General features: G+C 52.8%; 2 protein-coding genes across 2 annotated transcripts; both read left to right on the top strand.

Moving 5' to 3' along the window:
• The first annotated feature begins 2,982 nt into the window (after positions 1-2,982).
• lsr (lipolysis stimulated lipoprotein receptor) lies at positions 2,983-12,726 on the top strand. The gene is made up of 7 exons (XM_067975218.1): positions 2,983-2,989; positions 3,305-3,532; positions 4,162-4,341; positions 6,739-6,792; positions 8,266-8,394; positions 8,788-9,440; positions 9,974-12,726. Exons 1-7 carry the CDS (start codon positions 2,983-2,985, stop codon positions 10,007-10,009), a joined length of 1,287 nt encoding a protein of 428 aa, XP_067831319.1. The 3' UTR covers positions 10,010-12,726.
• An 11,129-nt stretch (positions 12,727-23,855) lies between these two features.
• Positions 23,856-25,498, top strand: LOC137306269 (protein FAM187B-like). Its single transcript, XM_067975430.1, has one exon. It carries the CDS (start codon positions 23,979-23,981, stop codon positions 25,176-25,178), a length of 1,200 nt encoding a protein of 399 aa, XP_067831531.1. The 5' UTR covers positions 23,856-23,978; the 3' UTR covers positions 25,179-25,498.
• The last annotated feature ends 426 nt before the right edge of the window (positions 25,499-25,924 follow it).

Here is a 25,924-nt window from a genome sequence, read left to right as displayed (position 1 = left end):
TCAATTCAAAAAGCATTAACGTGGCAGATGTAGTTACATGTCCTTTGGGGGCTGATTGCACGTCGATCCAATCTTGCCGCCTATTGGTCAGCCATGTTACCGTGGGCGGGTTTGAAATTGAGCTTTGTTTCCATCACAGTGCCATTCCTCTGACCAGTCGGGGCCTTTGTCGAGTCGCTCGTTGTCACGGGGGAGGAAGGAGAGTAAAACCAACCCAATCCTTGTACTCGGCCACACTTGGACATTGCTCAGCCCAGAATCGCAAACTCCCACTTCTATTTATTTTGGGCCCAGTTTCTGGGGTGCGATGAACTATTGACCAGACGACTGGCCATTTACTCCCAGGCCTCACTTTTATAAAGGGACTTGGGAGTAGGGGGTTTCCTCTTTTGTTTTACTTTTGTTTCTATTCTGTGACTGGGTGTAAATTCAGGGGCATGTGACCACAGGACCTGTATAATCTCCTCCCTCCCCCTTCCCAAACCTTCAGATCCAGAGAACACAGTGCTGTACAGAATCAGAGAGGACCATTTTGGTCATCAGAATGAGAATGCTCACTACTGATATCCCCCATTGATTCTCTCACCAGATGCATGTTCAACCCTTAAAATTACTGATGTCAGACTCGGTGCTTTCCAAAACATTTACTGTCCTCTGAAGTAGTTCTATCTGACCTGTCCGTTCCCCTCTCTGTGCAGTAGTTCTATCTGACCTGTCCGTTCCCCTCTGTGTGCAGTAGTTCTATCTGACCTGTCCATTCCCCTCTGTGTGCAGTAGTTCTATCTGACCTGTCCGTTCCCCTCTGTGTGAAGTAGTTCTATCTGACCTGTCCGTTCCCCTCTGTGCAGTAGTTCTATCTGACCTGTCCACCCCTCTGTGTGAAGTAGTTCTATCTGACCTGTCCACCCCTCTGTGTGCAGTAGTTCTATCTGACCTGTCCATTCCCCTCTGTGTGCAGTAGTTCTATCTGACCTGTCCACCCCTCTGTGTGCAGTAGTTCTATCTGACCTGTCCACCCCTCTGTGTGCAGTAGTTCTATCTGACCTGTCCGTTCCCCTCTGTGTGCAGTAGTTTTTATCTTATCCCTTTCCCTCTCCTCAGCTCCATCCCATGCCCTCTCGTTGCTATTGTTACAGCGATGGCAAATGGTTTCTCAGCGTTCAACTTGTTGATGCCTTTAAGGATCTTGAATATTCCCATAAAACCCCCTCTTCTGTCAGTGACGTTAACTCCTGCTGTGCATTCAACAGGCAATATACCTGTTACCTGCATGTTGTATAAATATCATCTATGTAGACTATATATACTGTGTATGCATATAGTAGGTTTACATATATAGTGGTGTACGTATATAATAGTGTACATAGACTCTATGTATATAACGTGCAGAGACTGCAAATAGTTTGTATTAATGCTGATTTACAGAAATAATATATGGTGTTGATAAATATAATATGGTGTGGATAGAGTCTGTGTAATTATCTGAAAACACGGTCTGGTTCCATATATGCGTAGATGACACCCAGCTCTACCTCACCACCACCTCCCTCGACCCCCTCCTCTGCCTCTGATTTTTCACACTGCTTGTCCAACTAAATATTGGGAAAACCGAAGCCCCCGGCCGCCGACTCCGTCGCTCCCCCCGGCCGCCGACTCCGTCGCTCCCCCCGGCCGCCGACTCCGTCGCTCCCCCCGGCCGCCGACTCCGTCGCTCCCCCCGGCCGCCGACTCCGTCGCTCCCCCCGGCCGCCGACTCCGTCGCTCCCCCCGGCCGCCGACTCCGTCGCTCCCCCCGGCCGCCGACTCCGTCGCTCCCCCCGGCCGCCGACTCCGTCGCTCCCCCCGGCCGCCGACTCCGTCGCTCCCCCCGGCCGCCGACTCCGTCGCTCCCCCCGGCCGCCGACTCCGTCGCTCCCCCCGGCCGCCGACTCCGTCGCTCCCCCCGGCCGCCGACTCCGTCGCTCCCCCCGGCCGCCGACTCCGTCGCTCCCCCCGGCCGCCGACTCCGTCGCTCCCCCCGGCCGCCGACTCCGTCGCTCCCCCCGGCCGCCGACTCCGTCGCTCCCCCCGGCCGCCGACTCCGTCGCTCCCCCCGGCCGCCGACTCCGTCGCTCCCCCCGGCCGCCGACTCCGTCGCTCCCCCCGGCCGCCGACTCCGTCGCTCCCCCCGGCCGCCGACTCCGTCGCTCCCCCCGGCCGCCGACTCCGTCGCTCCCCCCGGCCGCCGACTCCGTCGCTCCCCCCGGCCGCCGACTCCGTCGCTCCCCCCGGCCGCCGACTCCGTCGCTCCCCCCGGCCGCCGACTCCGTCGCTCCCCCCGGCCGCCGACTCCGTCGCTCCCCCCGGCCGCCGACTCCGTCGCTCCCCCCGGCCGCCGACTCCGTCGCTCCCCCCGGCCGCCGACTCCGTCGCTCCCCCCGGCCGCCGACTCCGTCGCTCCCCCCGGCCGCCGACTCCGTCGCTCCCCCCGGCCGCCGACTCCGTCGCTCCCCCCGGCCGCCGACTCCGTCGCTCCCCCCGGCCGCCGACTCCGTCGCTCCCCCCGGCCGCCGACTCCGTCGCTCCCCCCGGCCGCCGACTCCGTCGCTCCCCCCGGCCGCCGACTCCGTCGCTCCCCCCGGCCGCCGACTCCGTCGCTCCCCCCGGCCGCCGACTCCGTCGCTCCCCCCGGCCGCCGACTCCGTCGCTCCCCCCGGCCGCTCGCAACCTTGGCCTCCTATTTGACCCTGAGATGAGCTTCCAAACCCATAATCCATCCATCACCAAGACCGCCTACTTCCTTCTCCACCCCCTGCCTCAACTCATCTGCTGAAACCCTCACCCATGCCTTTGTTACCTGCACATATACAATATATGGTGTGGATAAATTCTCTACATATATGATGTGCACAGATGCTACATAAAAATGATGGGTACATTAAAGTCTGCATTGACTCTGATATTGTCTATATACCATCTGTGCATATGTAGCCTGCATGAAGTATGCAGTGTACGTTTGGTGTATGATCTGCATATATTTAATATGTATTTTGATGGGACTAACCAGTTAGAGCTTGGATTGGAAGCAGATTACAGAGTGATGTATAAATGTCGGACATTGTGTGTAATTCAGTTAAAGCTTTGTTGAGGGAGCGGATTTGGAACGAGACCTTTATAGCTAGCTCTGCGTTTGGGACTCACTCATTCCACTGATGATGCCCAACTCGCAGGGACTCTACTCTGGTGCCCATCTGACCAGCCCACACACGTTTCTGGGACTGTTGACGGGTGGGAAACGGAACCCGGGCCCTCTTCTGACCTTTAGGGATTAAAGTGACTGGTTTCTGTAGCGCAGTGTGTCTTACCCGTGTTTGTGACCTTTGCCCTTTGTCCTTTCTGCCTGTAGATTGGCTGTTTGTGGTGCTGGTTATACTGGGTGCCATCTTGCTGTTGATACTGATTGGCATTTGCTGGTGCCAGTGCTGCCCCCACACCTGCTGCTGTTATGTGCGATGCCCCTGCTGTCCGGAGAAGTGCTGCTGCCCCTGGGCCCGTGAGTACACAACTCTTCACTCTGCCAGTGTCTGTCCATCTGTTTGGTCCGTTAGCCAATGCTGAGGTGTAGATTAAAGGGATGGTTTTGCGAAGCCCCATGGAGGAAGTTAAAGACAAAGTTGTAAATTTTGTAACAGTATGAATTGGGTCGATAGAGAGAAACTATTACCTCTGGTGGGGGGAGTCCAGAACAAGGGGGCAGAACCTTAAAATTAGAGCCAGGCCGTTCAGGGGTGATGTCGGGAAGCACTTCCTCACACAAAGGGGAGTGGAAATCTGGAACTCTCTCCCCCAAAAAAGCTGATGAGGCCAGGGTGAAAATTTCAAAACTGAGAGCGATAGATTTTTGATAGGCAGGGGTATTAAGAGTTATGGAATCAAGGCGAATAGGTGGAGTTAAGATACAGATCAGACAGAATCCCATTGAATGGCGGAACGGGCTCAAGGGGCTGAATGGCCTCTTCCTGTTCCTATTTTCCTGTTGCAGGCCAGTGGGGTTCACCAACATTTCTTCACTGTTTCTGGGTGTGATTTTTTTTTCCAGAATTACTTCTCTGGGGCTTGGAGGGTTGTGAATTTCCAGGGGTCTGATCAAGTGCGAGTATTTTAATGTTATTCCTTGACCAGTTTATCATGCAGGTAAAGCTGCCACTGCAGGGGTCCCCAGCATTTATGCCCCCAGCTCCTATGCTGCCAGTGCTTACTCCCATCCCAGTCAGATGAAGGTGCAGCCTCCATTCCCTGTGATGGTCCCAATGACGCAGTTCAACGGGGGATACGGATCAGATTACGATGGAGCGAGTTCAGGTAAATTAGTGTGGAATCTCAGTGTCACTGAGTACAAAAAACAGCCGTCTGTTGTGGTGCCTGGGAGAGACTGGGAATGTTTAATTCTGTGGTCATGGGTTTTGTGAGTAAGACTCATGTGAGTGGGGTAGAATTATTACCTGTCCTACTACCGGGGTGGAGAATGTGCCCTGTAACGGGAGACGGCGCCATGTAATGTGCTGTGAGACGTGTCTGTCCCAGGCCAGCACTTGCCCCAACCTGCGCTGCCCGAGTGCCGTCTGTTGTGAATCAGTGTTTGAGTAACTGCAGCCTGTAATCAGACACCTGTCTGCGAACTGCTATTGGTGTTAGGGGGAGAAGCGAGTTAGTGCTTGGCATCAGATTAACATCACGCCTGCGATTACTGATTGACTTTTGTGAGTATGAGCAGTGCTGTTGTGTTAATAAACTGCCCTGTTCTCTGGGCAAGGGCTTCGTATAAAAGCGATCGGCGTGGGCTCCTGTTTGTGATTAGAGCCAACAGTAACCAGGCTGACATTGACCAGTGTCTCAGCGGTAACCAGGCTGACATTGACCAGTGTCTCAGCGGTAACCAGGCTGACATTGACCAGTGTCTCAGCGGTAACCAGGCTGACATTGACCAGTGTCTCAGCGGTAACCAGGCTGACATTGACCAGTGTCTCAGCGGTAACCAGGCTGACATTGACCAGTGTCTCAGCGGTAACCAGGCTGACATTGACCAGTGTCTCAGCGGTAACCAGGCTGACATTGACCAGTGTCTCAGCGGTAACCAGGCTGACATTGACCAGTGTCTCAGCGGTAACCAGGCTGACATTGACCAGTGTCTCAGCGGTAACCAGGCTGACATTGACCAGTGTCTCAGCGGTAACCAGGCTGACATTGACCAGTGTCTCAGCGGTAACCAGGCTGACATTGACCAGTGTCTCAGCGGTAACCAGGCTGACATTGACCAGTGTCTCAGCGGTAACCAGGCTGACATTGACCAGTGTCTCAGCGGTAACCAGGCTGACATTGACCAGTGTCTCAGCGGTAACCAGGCTGACATTGACCAGTGTCTCAGCGGTAACCAGGCTGACATTGACCAGTGTCTCAGCGGTAACCAGGCTGACATTGACCAGTGTCTCAGCGGTAACCAGGCTGACATTGACCAGTGTCTCAGCGGTAACCAGGCTGACATTGACCAGTGTCTCAGCGGTAACCAGGCTGACATTGACCAGTGTCTCAGCGGTAACCAGGCTGACATTGACCAGTGTCTCAGCGGTAACCAGGCTGACATTGACCAGTGTCTCAGCGGTAACCAGGCTGACATTGACCAGTGTCTCAGCGGTAACCAGGCTGACATTGACCAGTGTCTCAGCGGTAACCAGGCTGACATTGACCAGTGTCTCAGCGGTAACCAGGCTGACATTGACCAGTGTCTCAGCGGTAACCAGGCTGACATTGACCAGTGTCTCAGCGGTAACCAGGCTGACATTGACCAGTGTCTCAGCGGTAACCAGGCTGACATTGACCAGTGTCTCAGCGGTAACCAGGCTGACATTGACCAGTGTCTCAGCGGTAACCAGGCTGACATTGACCAGTGTCTCAGCGGTAACCAGGCTGACATTGACCAGTGTCTCAGCGGTAACCAGGCTGACATTGACCAGTGTCTCAGCGGTAACCAGGCTGACATTGACCAGTGTCTCAGCGGTAACCAGGCTGACATTGACCAGTGTCTCAGCGGTAACCAGGCTGACATTGACCAGTGTCTCAGCGGTAACCAGGCTGACATTGACCAGTGTCTCAGCGGTAACCAGGCTGACATTGACCAGTGTCTCAGCGGTAACCAGGCTGACATTGACCAGTGTCTCAGCGGTAACCAGGCTGACATTGACCAGTGTCTCAGCGGTAACCAGGCTGACATTGACCAGTGTCTCAGCAGTAACCAGGCGCCACTCTGAAGCTGGTTTTTCCTGTCTTGGTGAAAGGATAGCCAAGATCTGGATCTGGGGGCGTATCGTGTGTTAAATGTCATTAATCAGGTCACGCAGTCCCCGTCAGATGGACGCAGTTTGACTCCTGGAACTTTGAGCTGCTCAGTGGCCGGGACACAGGATGCAGATTTGGCCCAGGGTCCCGAGAGGCTGCCCACTGGCCCAGAGAGAGGCTCCAATAACATGTCTTGAGCCAGCTTTTGAAGGTGGGCAGAGGTGTAGCCAAGGGGAGATGTTCAGGAAGAGAACTTCAGAGAACAGGGGCAGGATGGGTGGGAATGTGTCCCTGATGGTGAGCGACTGGGTCTGGGTCTGGGCCTGAGATGTAAGTTGCTGAGGCAGGATGTTCCACTCAAAGTCTGTTTGCTGTGTTTTACTCTGACTGATTTCTCTCATGTTTAACTCTTACTTTATTTTCCAGTTGGAAACCACAGTCGCGTCCCTCTGCTCCATGACCAGGATACTGCCAGCTCTGGTGAGTAATAGTTGGTGTAACACTGTCCCAGTACTGGTGCCAGTGTCCCATGAAATATAACCTCTCCTTCCCAAACCAGTCTTCCAGCCATGCATTCACCTTCCTGACCAATTATCACGTGGCTCGGGTAGTGATCCCGAGATTACCACCAGCAACATCCTGCTTTTTAATTTAGTTCCTAATTTCTGATATTCCCTTAGCAGGACCTCTCTGATACAAATTCTAACCAGCCTCTGCAATCGGTTTTTATTCTAACGTCCCGTTAATTAATTTTGTCGTCTTAAATTTGTGCCCCCTCCTCACTGTCTCATTGACCCACGGACACAATGGGGATGATTTTAAACCCCAAGAACGGGTGGGTTGGGGGCGGCTGGGAGTTGAAAATAGTTTTTTTTTGGATCACAACCGCAAAATTTTCAGACTTTGCAGCCTGTACTTTTCCACACCGACGTTAATCCCAGAAATAAAGCCGGGTTGCGGTCGCGACCCAAAAAACGACTATTCCCGCCCCCCCCCCCCCCCCCCCGGCAGTACTGCCCCCCCCCCCCCCCCGGCAGTACTGCCCCCCCCCCCCCCCCGGCAGTACTGCCCCCCCCCCCCCCCGGCAGTACTGCCCCCCCCCCCCCCCGGCAGTACTGCCCCCCCCCCCCCCCGGCAGTACTGCCCCCCCCCCCCCCCCCCTCCCCTGGCAGTACTGGCCGCATTTTCCGCACGATCAGTTTACCACTGAAGCAGATTAACTAGTCGTTCATCTCATTAACTGTTTCTGGGATCTTGCTGTGTATTAAATGCTGCCATTTTTGCCGACGTATAAGTGTCTGCCCTTCGAGAAGTAATTGGTAGGTTATGAAACACTTTGGGATGTGAAAGGTGCTATATAAATGCAAATCTCTTTTTCTTTCCATTAAATCCTCCCCCAACCTGTACCCTGTGTGGTTTCGGTCACATTCCTTTGCAAGTGAATTGAATGTATTTGGAAGTTGTGTGTGAGCTGTGTGCAGTTTGGGGGTCACTCTGCGACCTTCAGTGCAGATGTGTCCAGGGGTGGGCGAGGGGTCAAAGTCTGGTCCGAGGGCCTGATTAGGGAGGGTCTCAAGAGCAGGTTAATCTCCCAAGCTGACGGTTTGTGTTCTCCGGCAGTGCTCACTAGATCACACTCAGTAGCTCTTCACTTTGGGGAAGTCAGCTGGGGTTTTCCAGCCTGGGCCCCCGACAGCTGCACATTGAGGAAGTGAGAACAATTCCAGGTGTTGAACGGTCTGCTTCATAGAATGGGGGAGGGGGGGCGAGTGAAACGCAACGAGTTGGGAGGGGTGGGGGCGAGTGAAACGCAACGAGTTGATATGGAGGGGAGGGGGAGGGCGGGAGGAGGGGCGGGAGGACGGGTGGGAGTGCTGTGATGAGGTTGGAACCTGTATTTTCTGTAGTAGGTCAGGGTGGACGGACATTTACTGTGACTTGTCCTTTCCACAGTGCGGAGTGGATACCGGATTCAGGCTGACCAGCAGAATGATGACATGCGCGTGTTGTATTATGTGGAGAAGGAACTCGCTCATTTTGACCCCAAGTCACCAGGTGACCTCAGCACTAAATATGAGAACAGTAAGTTGTTCCTTGTTTGTGTCTTTCAGTTGGTCCAAACAGAGATGGGTTTTTACAGGTAACAGTACAGTTAGTGTGCTGAGCATTGGTCTGTACTAAAATTTGTCAGACAAATGATTTATATAAGACAATGTGATTATTTGACTTTGTGAATAGTTGCCACGTTCTGTGCGCGTATCCGTCCGTCTGCCTGCCTGTCCGCGGCAGGGGGCGTGCATGGAGCCAGCCTGAACTAGGGCTGGTTTTGTGTCTGTATCTGGTTGCGGGTGAATTTGCAATGACTTTCTGCCAGACTGAGATGTCGACGGCTACGGATGTCTGTTCATGTGTGAAACCCGGGGGTTGTTTTGCTTCTGAACGTTCAATTGCAGCGTGTGTTTTTCTCCCCCCTAGCGTCTGCGATGAGTGAGATCTCCTCCTTGCATGAAGACTATGACACAAGAAACAACTTGCACAACAACATAGGGCGGGTTCGCAAGCAGGCCATGCCTGCCATACGCGATCTGGATGAGGAAAGTGTCCTGAGCAGTGCCTCTCGCCGGACTCCGAGACGGGGTCACGAATGGGATGAGAACGACCGCTACCACGATGGGAATCGCCAACGAGCTCGGTCCATGGAGAGTCTGGACGATATTGGCAGGCGAGATAGAGAGTACTACCAGGGTGGTCAGGACTTCGACCGTGGGTATGGCCGGCGTGAGTCAGACAGCGAGTCCAACAGCCGTGGTTACGCTCGGGGTCGAAGGCGGAGAGATGACTCTCCTGAACGGCGAGGTGAGTACAAGAAACGTAGCCGCAGTCGCGATGATCTGACTGAGCTGGAACGGGGCCGGAACTATCGCAAGGGAGGTTACGATGATTCCTTCCTGGATGAAATTCTGAGGAAGAAGGGAACCGCCAATCGGGATGTCGAGAGTTCCAGCAATTCAACGGCACGTTCGGGGAACAGGAGGAACAGGAGAGATGAGGAACTTCCCCTGCCGCCCTCCTACACAGAGACCGAGTCGGTGTCTTCCAAAGGCAAGAATGAGAAGAGGATGAGGAAGGTGAGGGAATTGCAATTTCCTTGCCTTTGCATTGAGTGGGGATTAACTGGAGCAGTGCGGGTGTAGAACAGGCCGTCTGGTTTCCATCTGGTGAGACCATAAACCTTCATACAGAAAACTAACTTAACCTGGGTTACCACTGAAATCCATTGGTGGTTTGGGGGCCAGGTTCAGAGAATGGCCTGTGGTTTGGGGGCCAGGTTCAGAGAATGGCCTGTGGTTTGGGGGCCTCTAACGGGCAAATGTGCTTGGGAACAAACGAGATTTCAGGTTACGTCGGCGTGGCAGAGATTAGAAGAGACTGTCAGTATCTCAGCTACCCTGCATCTGTTGGCTGGGTACTGGAACTTCAAAATCATGCCCACCTTTCACTTGTGTCGATATTTATGGGGAGTAGAGATGCAGTCGGGTGTGAATGGGGGGAGGGAGTTTCCTGGGGAGGTTGAAAGGGTATAGAGGGAGCTGTTGGGAGACTTGGTTGTGTTTGACATCCAGTTGATTGCGACACTCAAACATCATTTGTTTGTTTACAGAATGACGCTGTCAGCCGTGAGAGTTTGGTGGTTTAATGCGTGTCGTCCCCAGACCAGGTGAAGGTTATCCCTGGATCATCATTAACCTAAAGAATTTCACCAGTTTAAGTCTTGGTCAATAGGACTAATTCATCGGACTCAATCCCTTCCAGTTGCAACCACATCCTATTGGGATCGAATCCATCATACATACAGGCACGTTCCATTGGAAGTAATCGCCACCTCGTACCTGTCTCCGTATCCTATTGGAATCTACATGTACTGTCGTTTTCTTCAGCCCAGTCTAATAATTGTGGTTATCTTGATAATATCGTTCTTGGAAAGTTTTATTTTTGGGGTTGTGTATCCAGGTTTCAGAGGAACTCAACAGCCAAACTGCTTCTGTCTTTACGGCCTAAAATTCAGAAATTATTTTTCTCCCAAGCTCCAATAATTGAAATGTCTGGTGGAGGCTGAAGGATGAGCCAGTGCAATCTGCATCTTTCTCTAACCTCAGATGATGTGCATTCTAACGAGAAGCAAAATCTACAGCATATTCATATCTTCGGAGTTCCTCTGTTACTGGACAACGTTTGAGTGGGCAGCAATTGGCCGACTGTTAGTCAAACAACGCAGAATATTTTCCATTTTCAATTGTTTCTTGTATGAAAAGCAATTTTCAGGTCTGGAATGTTGACATTGTTAAATGTCGTTGCTGGGAATCTTCCAGTGACAGCTTCACAGAATTTCAGGCGAATGGTAGCAGTGTTCCATCAACATGGGTGATTATTGGGTGTTATCTTTATACCTAATACGGCTGTAATGCTGTATATTGAAATTGGTGATGGAGACCCCAAATCTCATGTGATGGATGAGGCTGCCTGTGCCTGAGCGTTGCCTGACGTGCACTGGCTGCCTGTGCCTGAGCGTTGCCTGACGTGCACTGGCTGCCTGTGCCTGAGCGTTGCCTGACGTGCACTGGCTGCCTGTGCCTGAGCGTTGCCTGACGTGCACTGGCTGCCTGTGCCTGAGCGTTGCCTGACGTGCACTGGCTGCCTGTGCCTGAGCGTTGCCTGACGTGCACTGGCTGCCTGTGCCTGAGCGTTGCCTGACGTGCACTGGCTGCCTGTGCCTGAGCGTTGCCTGACGTGCACTGGCTGCCTGTGCCTGAGCGTTGCCTGACGTGCACTGGCTGCCTGTGCCTGTCCAGTGTCTCATCCTCCTGAGCTGCAGAATAATGGCAGAGCCAACCAATATAATGGAATTGACCGGGGTGGGGTGGGGGGGGAGGCTGATGGGGGAGGGGGGGCTGTTTTTTATAATTAATATTGTCTTTTAGAACATTGTGTGTGAATGCTTTTAGATTTTTTTAAAAAGTTTAATTTTTTACATACCTTACAATTTTGTTAAGGTATTTCTTTCTGGACGGTGTTATCTCTTCAGTTTGGTCATTCCAGTATATCGGACATGTCCCTCCAATAAATTACCTTGTCTATCTGTCGGAAACTTAGTGTCCTTTGTGTAAATACAGAGCAAGAGATGATACGGACCAATGATCCGTGATATTCTCCACATGGTCCACAGCCAGAATGTGGATCACCAGGGAACCGAACCCCATTTGGGATTGTTTCTCCTGTTCCCCCTAATTCTTATGTTTCTGCCTCTGGGCACCCTCACTTCCTCAGGATTGCTGTTATATAAATCGGGCAGTGCTGGTGCGTCCAGCACAGTACTGCTCCAGTTGGTAAATGTGATTGCCCCCGCTCGGCCCCGGGGGGGGGGCTCCCCCTGCCCCCCGCTCGGCCCCGGGGGGGGGGGCTCCCCCTGCCCCCCGCTCGGCCCCGGGGGGGGGGGGCTCCCCCTGCCCCCCGCTCGGCCCCGGGGGGGGGCTCCCCCTGCCCCCGCTCGGCCCCGGGGGGGGGGGGCTCCCCCTGCCCCCCGCTCGGCCCCGGGGGGGGGGGGCTCCCCCTGCCCCCCGCTCGGCCCCGGGGGGGGGCTCCCCCTGCCCCCGCTCGGCCCCGGGGGGGGGGGCCTCCCCCTGCCCCCCGCTCGGCCCCGGGGGGGGGGGGGGCCTCCCCCTGCCCCCCGCTCGGCCCCGGGGGGGGGGGGGGCCTCCCCCTGCCCCCCGCTCGGCCCCGGGGGGGGGGGCCTCCCCCTGCCCCCCGCTCGGCCCCGCCATTGCCTCTTGCCCAGGTGGGCTGAGCATCAAAACTTTCATGGCCCTAAAACTAAAAACTGTTGCAGTTTTGAATTGTACGTGCTCAATAATAATGTTGTGTCCCGTAATAAGAACAGGTATTCAAAAGCAGACTGTCGCCAAATCGGACAGAACCATTTCAGGTAAACGGGGTTTTGTGTAAATGAGGCATCAACTTAACTGTGTAAGTGTTGGTCTACGAAAAGAATCCTGTGAAAGATGAGCATAGCTGCTAACAGATCTGCTTGTGTATTTGCTAATGTGGCTTCAATGCCGAGAAAGCTGCTGAACTGACTGGCAAATACCTTCATGTCCAGTGTGTGGGCTGGCTGTGTGTGGGCTGGCTGTGTGTGTGTCAATCAGACATTAACTGAAACACCATCTGCCAGGAAGAGTTGGCACTGAGACTGGTCACTTAGAGCTCTCTTAAATTGAAATGATTGGAGGCTGAAGAGATAAAGCTGGTGTCTAGTTATTATAAAGATACATTTTGTTTTAAATGAGAGCATTTACTTTGTACAGCAACCTGCTTACCTGATTTATTGTACCACTACAAATAAAAGGATATTTATATCAACCTGTGATCTGTATTAACTGAAGGTGATTCATCTCAGAGTGAAACCGGAGATGGCCTGGGCCTTTCTCTGACTCCGTAACCTGATCTTGAGCATCAGCACCGCTCCATCTGAGGTTATCCAGGACATGTGGACCCTGCTGCCGCAGAGAATGGTGACTGCTGTGCTGTGCAGCTGTGTGGGATTTAAGGGCAGTCTATTGGCTTGGTCCCGAGAGCAGCGGGTGAACTGGAGATTCTGTTCTGAGTTACACAGGATCGCTCACCCCTAATCTGCCAGACTATCGGAGGTGGGGTGGTGTGAGGGCACCTGTCATTGGACTGCCCTGTAGGTCGATCTCATTGCGTTGTGTGGGATCTTGCTGTGCGGCTGGGTTAATCAGTGTTAAGCACCGCCTTTCAAAGTAGCCCAGTATGTACGTGAAGCAGTTTGGGAACTGTGGAAGGTGTGATTGGCTGCAATAGAAAACGGCTGCCTCTTACATTTTGTTTGGAGGTGGAAGAGTTCGGGGCTCGGTTCCTTGGTGAACTTTTCAGGTGCATCCAACGTCAGACTTTCCCTGAACACTCACTCCTCCAGCTAGGGGGCAGGCGAGAGATCGAACCAGAGAAAGGCGACACGGGGCGGGAGCAGAATTTACACAGGGAGTCGTCACGACCTGAATTTTGGGGGCCGAGGGGAGTGGGACTAATTGGAGAGCTCTTTCAAAGAGCGGGCACCGGCTCGATGGGCCGAGGGGAGTGGGACTAATTGGAGAGCTCTTTCAAAGAGCGGGCACCGGCTCGATGGGCCGAGGGGAGTGGGACTAATTGGAGAGCTCTTTCAAAGAGCGGGCACCGGCTCGATGGGCCGAGGGGAGTGGGACTAATTGGAGAGCTCTTTCAAAGAGCGGGCACCGGCTCGATGGGCCGAGGGGAGTGGGACTAATTGGAGAGCTCTTTCAAAGAGCGGGCACCGGCTCGATGGGCCGATGGGCCGAGGGGAGTGGGACTAATTGGAGAGCTCTTTCAAAGAGCGGGCACCGGCTCGATGGGCCGACTGGCCTCCTCCTGTGCTGTCTGATTCCAGACTCTGAGGCACGGGTGGGCGGGGTCTGCAAAGTGACATCACACAGCTGTGACATCAGAGCTCCAGCTATCTCTGCCGCCCTGATGACCTCACAATATGCCCTCCGATGACCTCACAATGTCCCCCCCTAATGATCTCACAATGCCCCCCCGATGACCTCACAATGCCCTGGCTCCACCCCCTTGCCCGCCACCGCGCTCAGACCCTCGGCCCGCAGACGGCGCGGCGCGGCCCGGGCTCCGGGAGCCCATGTACGGACAGACGCCCATCCTGCTGTCGGTCGCCCTGCTGGCGCTGATCGGCAGCCTGCCGCGGTTCCTGGAGAAGGAGGTGGAGGAGGCCGTGTGCCCGGGGTCCGAGCCGGGGTCGGGGCCCTGCGCCGTGCCCTTCCTCTCGCTCAACCCGCTGACCCTGCGCTGCCCGGGGGCGGAGGAGGCCGAGGAGGGCTCGGTGCACTGGCAGTACCTGAACCTGAGCCTGAGCCAGCCCGAGGCCCGGCCCCGCACCTTCATCGGGCCGCGGGGGGTGCGGGCCCAGCGGGGGCCGCTCACCCACCTCAGCCGCCGGGCGCTGGTGCGGGGCGGCGCGCTGCTGCTGGCCCGGGCCCGGCCCTCGGACTCGGGCCTGTACCTCTGCAAGGCCGGGGCCTCCACCCTGGGCGCCTACCGGGTGGACGTGCAGGACGCGGCGCTGCTGCACGTCTCGCACCGCGGCCTCGGCCAGCAGGCGCTCGGCAACCAGAGCGTCCGGCTGCAGGGCGGCCGGCTCCGGCTCCACACCCGCTGGGGGCCGTGGCAGGACTGCGACCGCTGCGGGGCCACGGGCGAGAGGAAGCGGCTGGGCTTCTGCTACGCGGCGCTGCGGGCGGAGGAGGCCGAGGCCGGGGACGGCGGGGAGGAGGCCGCCCAGCAGCCGCCGGGCCCCGAGGCGGCCGAGCTCCCCTGCGGCCTGATGCAGCTGCGGCTGGGCCAGGCCCTGCCCCGGCGCGGCCCCGAGCTCCGTTACGAGACGTGCCGGCGGGACTGCGGGGCCGCGCACGACGCCTGCCAGCTGGCGGCGCAGGCGCGCGAGCTGCTGCTGGGCGAGGACGGGCGCGCCCCCGCCGCCGGCCCGGGGTACGAGCCGCGCGCCCCCGCCGCCGCCGCCCCCCGCGAGCACGAGCCGCGCGCCCTGCTGCTGCTGGAGACCCTCCTGCTGGAGCCCCACGAGGACGCGCGCCTGACCTGCCCGGGGGCCTCCGTCTACACCCCCGTCTCCTGGCAGCGCGACGCCGCCCTGGTCACCCGGCTCGACCTGCTCCGCCGCTGCAACGGGTCGCACTCGCTGGACGAGGCCACGGGCGGCGGGGCCTACCGCATCGCCGGGGTCCGCCGCTCCGACCAGGGCGTCTACCGCTGCTGGGTGCGGGGCCGCCGGGCCGCCGCCTTCCACCTGGAGGTGCCCGACCTGCCCCCCCGCCGACGCCTGCACTCCCGCAAGCTGCTGGGCGCCCTCCGCGCCGTCCTCGCCTCCTTCGCCCTGGTCTTCGTGGTCAGCGCCCTGGCCGAGCTGCTGCACTCGTGCTGGTGCGAGGTGCTCTGAACCGGGGGGGGATCCCCGGACTCCGCAGACGCCCCAAATTGGGGGTGACTCCGCAGACGCCCCTACTGGGGGGGGGACCCCAGACTCCGCAGACGCCCCAAATTGGGGGTGACTCCGCAGACGCCCCTACTGGGGGGGGGACCCCAGACTCTGCAGACGCCCCAAATTGGGGGGACCCCAGACTCCGCAGACGCCCCTACTGGGGGGGACCCCGGACTGCACAAAGAGACCCTTCCCCTCCACCCCCAGCCTGAACCGGACTCCACAAGCCCTTCCCCGGCCGAGAGACAAGCAGAGAAACACGGTCTGCACTGCACTGGAGAGACCGGGACTGAGCTACACCGGAGAGACCGGGACTGAGCTACACCGGAGAGACCGGGACTGAGCTACACCGGAGAGACCGGGACTGAGCTACACCGGAGAGACCGGGACTGAGCTACACCGGAGAGACCGGGACTGAGCTACACCAGCGACACTGGGACCGAGCTCCACCAGAGACATCAGGGCAGAGCTGTACCGAGACAGCGGAATGGAGCTGCACCAGAGACACCGAGACCGAGCTCCACCAGAGACACTGGGACAGAGCTGCACTGGAGACAGCAGGATTGAGCTGTACTGGAGACACCAGGATTGAGCTGTACTGGAGACACTGGGATTGAGCTGTACTGGAGACACCAGGATTGAGCTGCACTGGAGACAGCAGGATTGAGCTGTACTGGAGACACTGGGATTGAGCTGTACTGGAGACACTGGGATTGAGCTGTACTGGAGACACCAGGATTGAGCTGCACTGGAGACAGCAGGATTGAGCTGTACTGGAGACACTGGGATTGAGCTGTACTGGAGACACTGGGATTGAGCTGTACTGGAGACACTGGGATTGAGCTGCACTGGAGACAGCAGGATTGAGCTGTACTGGAGACACTGGGACAGAGCTGCACTGGAGACAGCAGGATTGAGCTGCACTGGAGACAGCAGGATTGAGCTGCACTGGAGACAGCAGGATTGAGCTGCACTTGAGACAGCAGGAGACACTGGGACAGAGCTGCACTGGAGACAGCAGGATTGAGCTGCACTGGGACCAAGCTGCACCAGAGACACTGGGATTGGGCTGCATTGGAGACACCAGGACCGAGATCTATTGGAGACTCCTGGACCAGGCTACATTGGAGATACCCAGACTGAGTTGCATTGCAGGCCTTGACTGATTTGAATCAGGTGCCTTGATTGGGCTGCTTTGTGCGATCTCAACTGGCCCACATGGGAACCATTCTGGACTGACTTGCTTTGGAGACCTTCAGCAAGCTACCTTGGAGTCTTTGAGTTGGAATAGAGACACCTGGACTAGGCTGTAATGATCACCTTGATGGAGTTGTATGGAAGGCAGATGGACTGAATTGTATCAGAGATTTCCTCTGTGTTATATTCGAGAAACGTAGACTGAGTTTCATTAACGGCCGTGACTGTGCTCCATTAAACACCTTTACTGAGTTGCATGAAAGACTTTGAGTGAGCTGCACTGGAATTACCTGGACTAAGCTTCACTGGTCATAACTGTATTGAGTTGGAATCAAGATACCTTGAGTAACCAGGACAGAGCTACAATTATTCTATATAAATGAAAACAGGAACTGGTGGGGGTCCTGCTCCAGATATTTGGATGGAGATCCATTACTAACATATCTGCAATAACTCTATAACATTAAAACAAGAACTCTGTAGCCCTTGTACTTCTGTATGTGACTCTTTGTGTTATCGACTGTTGTACACATTACTGAGGATGTGTGTAATCTAATCCCATACCCCTTTAATGGTCCTTTTTTTCCAACAATCTTCTAATTGTCTTTTAAAATAATTTATACATCAACAGTGATTTCGAGCAACAAATTCTCCATTCTCATCACCTGCTGCGTAGAGAAGTTTTTCTGATCATCTCTCTAATTCTTTTTGTGATTGTCTTAAATTTGTCATCTCTCATTATCATCTCGCTGACCAGTAGAGAGTCTATGGTGATTTACCTTACCAAACCCTTCCTAATCTTGAAGGCCTCTATCAGGGCACCCCTGCTCAGCTCTCGTTTAAAAAAAGCCCTGACTTGTCAATTCTCTTTTCATATCTATCACCTCTCATCCCTGGTCATGTTTTAGTGAATTGATGCTGTACCTATCCATTGCTTTTATATTCTTCCTGTCATGGGGTGTCCAAGACTGCATTCAATACTCCATGTGTTGCTGCAGTAAAACATTACCTCCTTTCATTTATATTCTGTACATTTACATACAAAATCAACGCTTCAATTTGGCTTCTAAATAGCAGTATCTACGTGACCTGTCACCTTTAGTGACCTGGGTATCAGCTCACTCAAATCCTTCTGCTCCTTTAGTCCATTTAAAAGGGCCAATTTGACTCTTACGCCTGGGAAATGCTCAGTTCCTGGGCACAAAAGCAGAGAAACAGTAGGGCTTGAACCCATGATTCTGGGACAGGAACCCATGATACTGGGCCTGACTCCATGATTCTGGGACAGGAAGCCATGATACTGGGACAGGAACCCATGATACTGGGCCTGACCCCATGATACTGGGACAGCAACCCACGATATTGGGCAGAAGCTGTTCCAATGTTCCTAGGACTATTGTCTCAAGCTCATCTCTGCCACGAAGCACTGTAACAAATCACACTTTGTTTGACACTATTAATTACCCAACTGGGATGTTTTTCGAGAATCCGGTGCAGAGTTTCCCTGATTCTACTGCTTCCCGAACCCTCTGCTCCTCGATTCTGTGCCAGTGTAGTGACAGATGTCATTGAAGGTTCCACATGCTATCTTCAACCTGCCGTCAGTACATTTTAGTTCCAACATATACCGCCTTCAGTTGTCATTCATTAACATTATGCTGATTGCATCTTATTCAGTCTGAGGAATCCTGTGTCAAGTCGACCTCCACCCATAAGTTCTGTGAGTCCACTATTACAACGACTAAACTTAGTTTTACTGGAAATAAGCACCAAGTGCTGGCTTCCAATCGGTCTACCAGTTGTCCCTTCTGGACCATTGCCAAAGCTCTTTCTCAAACCTCCTGCAAGTCTTACTTTCCACTCATCTTCCATCCCAGTAATCAAATTGCAAGCTCTCCTAAAGAGAAAGATGCATTTCTTTGGAGTCCCTGTTGCGTTCCTTAATAAAAGAACTGCCTTTTACTGAAAGCAAAGGTAATTTTACATTGAATTACATCAAATTTACAACACAGAAACAGGTCATTCAGCCCAACTGGTCTATCCCGGTGTTTATGCTCCACACGAGCCTCCTCCCTCCCTACTTCATCTCACCCTATCAGCAAATCCTTCGATTCCTTTCTCCCTCATGTGTTTATCCAGCTTTCCCTTAAATCCATCAATGCTATTCGCCTTAACAACTCCTTATTGTAGCGAGTTCCACATTCTCACCACTCCATAAGACCATAAGAGATAGGAGCAGGAGTAGGCCATTCGGCCCCTCGAGCCTGCTCCGCCATTCAGTGAGATCATGGCTGATCTTATTTTTACCTCAACTCCACTTTCCTGCCTTTTCCCCATATCCTTTGACTCCCTTGCTGATCAAAAATTTGTCCACCTCAGCCTTGAATGTATTCAATGACTCGGCCTCCACAGCTTTTTGGGGTAAAGAATTCCAAAGATTCACGACCCTCTGGGAGAAGAAATTCCTCCTCATTTCCATCTTAAACGGGCGACCCCTTATTCTGAGACTATGCCCCCTAGTTTTAGATTCCCCCATGAGGGGGTAACATCCTCTCTGCATCTACCCTATCGAGTCCCCTCAGAATCTTGTATGTTTCAATAAGATCTCCTCTCATTCTTCTAAACTCCAATGAGTATAGACCCAACCTGTTCAATCTTTCCTCATAAGGCAACCCTTCCATACCCAGAATCAACCTAGTGAACCTTCTCTGAACTGCCTCCAATGCAAGTATGTCCTTCCTTAAATAAGGGCACCAGAACTGTACACAGTACTCCAGGTGTGGTCTCACCGGCACCCTGTACAGTTGGAGCATGACTTCCCTGCTTTTATACTCCATCCCCCTAGAAACAAAGGCCAATATTCCATTTGCCTTCTGGATTACCTGCTGCACCTGTATGTTGACTTTTTATGGTTCATGTATGAGGACACCCAGATCCCTCTGTACCGCAGCATTTTGTAGTATTTCTCCATTCAAATAATATTTTGCTTTTTTATTTTTCCTCCCAAAGTGGATAACTTCACATTTTCCCACATTATATTCCATCTGCCAAATTTTTGCCCATTCACTTAACCTGTCAATATCCCTTTGCAGACACTTTGTGTCCTCATCGCAACTTGATTTTCCACCTATCTTTGTATCATCAGCAAATTTGGCCACAAGACACTCTGTTCCTTCATCCAAGTCATTGATATATATTGTAAACATGGCTTTGTCAAGGGAAGATCATGTCTGACTAATTTGATTGAATTTTTTGAGGGGGTGACTCGGCGTGTGGATGAGGGTAACGCAGTGGATGTGGTATACATGGATTTCAGTAAGGCCTTCGATAAAGTCCCCCACAGGAGACTGGTCAAGAAGGTACGAGCCCATGGAATCCAGGGTGCCTTGGCACTTTGGATGCAAAACTGGCTTAGTGGCAGAAGGCAGAGGGTGATGGTCGAAGGTTGTTTTTGTGACTGGAAGCCTGTGGCCAGTGGGGTACCACAGGGATCGGTGCTGGGTCCCTTGCTGTTTGTGGTCTACATTAATGACTTGGATATGAATGTAAAAGGTATGATCAGTAAGTTCGCTGATGATACAAAAATTGGTAGGGTGGTAAATAGCGAGGAGGATAGCCTCAGTCTGCAGGACGATATAGATGGGTTGGTCAGATGGGCGGAACAGTGGCAAATGGAATTTAACCCGGAAAAGTGCGAGGTGATGCACTTTGGAGGGACTAACAAGGCAAGGGAATACACAATGAATGGGAGGACCCTAGGCAAGACAGAGGGTCAGAGGGATCTTGGTGTGCAAGTTCACAGATCCCTGAAGGCGGCGGAACAGGTAGATAAGGTGGTAAAGAAGGCATATGGGATACTTGCCTTTATTAGCCGAGGCATAGAATATAAGAGCAAGGAGGTTATGATGGAGCTGTATAAAACACTGGTTAGGCCACAGCTGGAGTACTGTGTGCAGTTCTGGTCGCCACACTACAGGAAGGATGTGATCGCTTTGGAGAGGGTGCAGAGGAAATTCACCAGGATGTTACCAGGGCTGGAGCGCTTCAGCTATGAAGAGAGACTGGGAAGATTGGGTTTGTTTTCCTTGGAGCAGAGGAGGCTGAGGGGGGACATGATTGAGGTGTACAAAATTATGAGGGGCACAGATAGGATGGATACTAAGGAGCTTTTTCCCTTCGTTGAGGGTACTATAACAAGGGGGCATAGATTCAAGGTAAAAGGCGGGAGGTTTAGAGGGGATTTGAGAAAGAACTTTTTCACCCAGAGGGTGGTTGGAGTCTGGAACTCACTGCCTGAAAGGGTTGTGGAGGCAGGAACCCTCACAACATTCAAGAAGCATTTGGATGAGCACTTGAAATGCCATAGCATACAAGGCTACGGACCAAATGCTGGAATATGGGATTAGAGTAGACAGGGCTGATGGCCGGCGCGGACACGATGGGCCGAAGGGCCTCTATCCGTGCTGTATAACTCTATGACTCTATGACTCTAAATAGTTGAGGCCCCAGCACTGAGCCCTGCGGCACCCCACTAGTTACAGATTGCCATTTTGAAAATGACCCTTTTATCCCGACTCTTTGTTTTCTGTTAGTTAGCCAATCCTCTATCCATGCCAGTATATTACCCCCAACACCATGAGCTCTTATCTTGTGCTGTAATCTTTTATGTGGCACCTTATCGAATGCCTTTTGGAAATCCAAATGTACTGCATCCATTGGTTCCCCTTTATCCACCCTGCCCGTTACTTCCTCAAAGTACTCTCTGGATAAAGAAGTTTCTCCTGAATTCCCTATTGGATTTATCTGTGACTATCATATTTATAACCACTAGTTTTGGACTCCCCACAAGTGGAAACATCTCCATGTCTACCGTTTGAAACCCTTTCTTAATTTTAAACACCTCCATTAGGTCATCCCTCAACCCCGCTTTTCTAGAGAGAAGGGCCCCGGCCTGTTCAGCCTTTCCTGATAGTTATAACCTCCCAGTTCTGGTACCATCCTTGTAAATCCTTTATATTTCAGATTTCCAACGTTCCCAGATTTTTTTTATCCAAGTTGATGAGATATTGAATCCGTAATGAGTGACGGGTGTGAGTCCTGCACCCTCCAGTGATGCTAATGTGTGTAGAGGGGTAGCCGGTGTCGATGGCTGAGACCAGGCAGTGTGCAGTTCCCAGCGGATGGCGGTCTATCTATTTCAGGTACTGTAACACGGCCCGTACTCCTCCCCACCAACAGTCACGGCACCGTGTTGATCGTAAACCAATATTGTAGCCGGAATTAACAATTTTGGTCTGAATTTTGCCGGAAAGTTGAATGTTCTGGAGCTAAAATGGGCGGATGGGCTCTAAACCCTGAAACTCTCTCCCTAAACCTCTCCGCCTCTCCACCTCTCTCTCCTCCTTAAGATGCCCATTATAACCCACCTCTTTGACCACCTGCCCAAATATCACCGTATGCGGCTCAGCGTCAAACTTTGTTTGATCATCACTCCTTTGAAGCGCCTTGGGGCATTTAACTGGGTTAAAAGCGCGATATAAACACAAATTGTTGGTAGGATTGCTCCAAACTGGCAGATATTTTAGTAATAAGAAGTGAAAAATGGGCGATTCAGCAGAACTGAAGTGAGCCGTGGCAAGATCAGAATGAATATAAATAAAACCATCTTTGGAGCGGAAGTTGAGTTGAAAGAGTAGAAGGCCATGAATTCCGAGCCAGGTTCTCAGCTAGAAACAGTTTGATGACTGGAGACAGAATTCAAACTCCAGGAGACGCCATGAATGTTGCAGAAGCGAGTGATACAAACCAAGGGGAAACAGGAGTTCCGATGAATACAATTCCGGCTCATCAATCTTTGGTGTTACTTGTATAATGAGCAAAAAATCAGAGAAAAGTACGGCATTGCCCGAGCAAGAGACGATAAATAAACCCCCCGAACCCCTCGATTAGATTCCAGTCTGTAACTCACTCCCGGGTATCTGTTATTCTATATATAAACCCCCCGAACCCCTCGATTAGATTCCAGTCTGTAACTCACTCCCGGGTATCTGTTATTCTATATATAAACCCCCCGAACCCCTCGATTAGATTCCAGTCTGTAACTCACTCCCGGGTATCTGTTATTCTATATATAAACCCCCCGAACCCCTCGATTAGATTCCAGTTTGTAACTCACTCCCGCGTATCTGTTATTCTATATATAAACCCCCCCGGTAAGATTCCAGTCTGTAACTCACTCCCGGGTATCTGTTATTCTATATATAAACCCCCCGAACCCCTCGATTAGATTCCAGTCTGTAATTCACTCCCGGGTATCTGTTATTCTATATATAAACCCCCCGAACCCCTCGATTAGATTCCAGTCTGTAACTCACTCCCGGGTATCTGTTATTCTATATATAAACCCCCCGAACCCCTCGATTATATTCCAGTCTGTAACTCACTCCCGGGTATCTGTTATAACCGATATAAAATCATTGAACAATGTGCAATTCCAAGCTCGGGACCTCATCAGGTATAAACACTAATTTGTGCAAAATTAACAAAAACCGAACACTATCGGGCCTGATGTTGGCGGGAGGGGACAGAATGGTTCAGATTAATGCACATTTTGTGGTATTTTCTGGCGCCGAGCTGAGACACGGAGAGCGACAGAGTGCAGAAAAGATTTACTAAGTTGCTACCGGGACTTGATGGTTTGACTTATAGGGAGAGGTTGGATAGACTGAGACTTTTTTCCCTGGAGAGTAGGAGGTTTAGAGAGTAGAAGTCTATAAAATAATGAGGGGCATAGATAAGGTCGATAGTCAAAATCTTTTCCCAAAGGTAGGGGAGTCTATAACGAGGGGGCACAGATTTAAGGTGAGAGGGGAGAGATACAAAAGGATCCAGAGGGGCAATTTTTTCACTCAAAGGGTGGTGAGTGTCTGGAACGAGCTGCCAGAGGCAGTAGTAGAGGCGGGTACAATTTTGTCTTTTAAAAAGCATTTGGACAGTTACATGGGGAAGATGGGTATCGAGGGATATGGGCCAAGTGCAGGCAATTGGGACTAGCTTAGTGGTATAAACTGGGCGACATGGACATGTTGGGCCGAAGGGCCTGTTTCCATGTTGTAAACTTCTATGATTCTATGATTCTATAAGATCGCTGCTTCTTTCTGTCCAATGTTCGGCCGCCGAACCATTGAGTAAATCGTCCATTGTAGTCGCGATATTAAGGAATTGCCCACCTCACTGCTGTTTCCATGGTGATGTCCTGATTCGTTCTCTTTTGGCTACAAGACCGGACAAAGAAAGTGGCCAGAATCTGTGCGGGAGGGAAAGCTGCCGGCCGGTGGAATCGGTTGTCTCCAGGTGGGACTGAGCAATGTTGGGGTTGTACCCCGCTTTGATCATCGTGGTTTCGGTCAGCAGGATGCCTGTGACTTGCACGGGAAAAGCTGTCGCGTGTTTCCCCAATCGACCCTGTAAGATTCCCTTTGTCACCCGCAATCCGGCCACTCTGATCTGTCCGAACGGGCCGGCACAGGCGAGGACAGTCTCCTGGATATACTTCAACAGCTCAGACCCTGGGTCCAGGGCAGTGCCACTGGTGGGAGAGGGAGTGGAGTCAGCGGCCGAGCATTCTCTGAACGACCTGCAATCGCGCTCTGAGCTCCGCTCCACAAACCTGCTCATCAGATCCCCCTCGCTCTATGACTCGGGCTTGTATATCTGCAAAGTTGCGGATAAAACTCTGGCATATTACGAGGCCGACATCCAGGATATCGACACGGTGCACCTGTCCGGGAAATCCATCGGGGTTTCGGCGTTACCGAACCGCAACCTGGAACTGGGGCGGAGGCACCTTGAGATGTTCACCCTGTGGAACGCGTGGGAGGATTGCGATCGCTGCGACCTCCCGGGGGAGAGGAGGCGACTGGGATTCTGCTACGCCCGGCTCAGGGATGTGGACGAGATGGCGGTGCCTTGTGGACTGATGGTATTTGAGGAAGGGCAGAGTCTCCCTCGGCGGGGCCCCGAGCTCTCCCTCGAGCCATGTTATGTGCCCTGTTCCACCGACTCCGCCTATGGCTCTGAAGTTCACCGCCACGAACTGCCGGGGAGACACTTTATGTGGCTGAATGACCCGCGGGTGCTCCTGTTTGAAACCTATCTCGTTAATATCAATGACAACGTGACATTCAGATGCCCCGAGGCATCCATTTACACTCCCGTCTCCTGGCAAAGGAATTCCTCAGTGGTCACACGCCTGAAGCTGTCCAAAGATCTCAGTAGCACGCATTCACTGGATGAAGCGACCGGGGGGAGTGCCTACAGCATCAGGAAGGTCCAGATGGCGGACGAGGGAGTGTACAAGTGCTTCGTGTACGAGAAGTTGGCTGCTTCCTTTCACCTCAGAGTTTATGACCCGTTCAGACAACACAAGGCGGTGGCAGGCAGCGCTTTGGGGCTCATCTGGTACACTCTGGGCTCCATTGCAGTGGTCTCCGTTCTGCTGCTGTTGTTGACTTTCCTGTACGCTTACTGCAGCCAGACCCGCCGCCGCCACATCATGCAGTGGTGACACTCGTGCAGCGATACATCTTCTCGGAAGTCTTAAGTCACACGTAGGGGAGTTATTCTGGACATCGCGATATGGGATCATTAAAATGTCATAAGGATAGTCTGCTGTGGACACTGAGAACATAAAATATCAGAAGAGCAAAGAATTCCCCAAGTAAAGTATAAATTGACCAACTCTCAGCCAAGTGGGGATTCGAATGTCTCAGCGATTAACTCATTTCACGTTCTCATCGCATGATTTATTTGCAATTTTGAAAGTCATAAATTGTTTGCTAAAACTCTTTTGGTTTATTTTTAACATTAAAATGTTACATATTTTAACATGTGGGATTTAATGAGGTTGTATTATATTCACACGTCACTCTATATTACATTCTTCACAATTATTGAATGTGCTGGCGGGTCCGTGTGTAATTGGAAAAAAGATCTTCCTAAATCGCTGAATGTACGGAGTGCGATGGAAACCCGGGGGATGTGGGGGCGGGAAGACGTTAATCTGCCGGCCGATGTCACTATTGCACCAGGTAATTTAGGCCTGGCCTTCTCGCAATAGGCAATAGCACCGGCCCCTGGTGGTAAAAAAGGTCGCCGCAACTAACTCAACACCGATATTATAGCCCAGGCATCGAATATAAGAGCAGGGAGGTTATGCTGGAACTGTATAAAACATTGGTTAGGCCACAGCTCGAGTACTGCGTACAGTTCTGGTCACCAATTGTAGGAAAGATGTGACTGCACTAGAGAGGG

Source organism: Heptranchias perlo, chromosome 42, assembly GCF_035084215.1.
Source record: "Heptranchias perlo isolate sHepPer1 chromosome 42, sHepPer1.hap1, whole genome shotgun sequence".
Taxonomy (NCBI): Eukaryota; Metazoa; Chordata; class Chondrichthyes; order Hexanchiformes; family Hexanchidae; genus Heptranchias; species Heptranchias perlo.
This window is presented reverse-complemented; position numbering and strand designations above follow the sequence as displayed.

Excerpts from the sequence above, each read along its gene's own strand:
- lsr (XM_067975218.1), top strand. Across the intron at positions 3,533-4,161 it reads GTGCTGCTGCCCCTGGGCCC|TTTATCATGCAGGTAAAGCT; the intron begins GTGAGTACACAA and ends TTCCTTGACCAG. Across the intron at positions 9,441-9,973 it reads ATGAGAAGAGGATGAGGAAG|AATGACGCTGTCAGCCGTGA; the intron begins GTGAGGGAATTG and ends GTTTGTTTACAG.
- LOC137306269 (XM_067975430.1), top strand. The coding sequence starts at position 23,979 with ATGTTGGGGTTGTACCCCGCTTTGATCATCGTGGTTTCGGTCAGCAGG.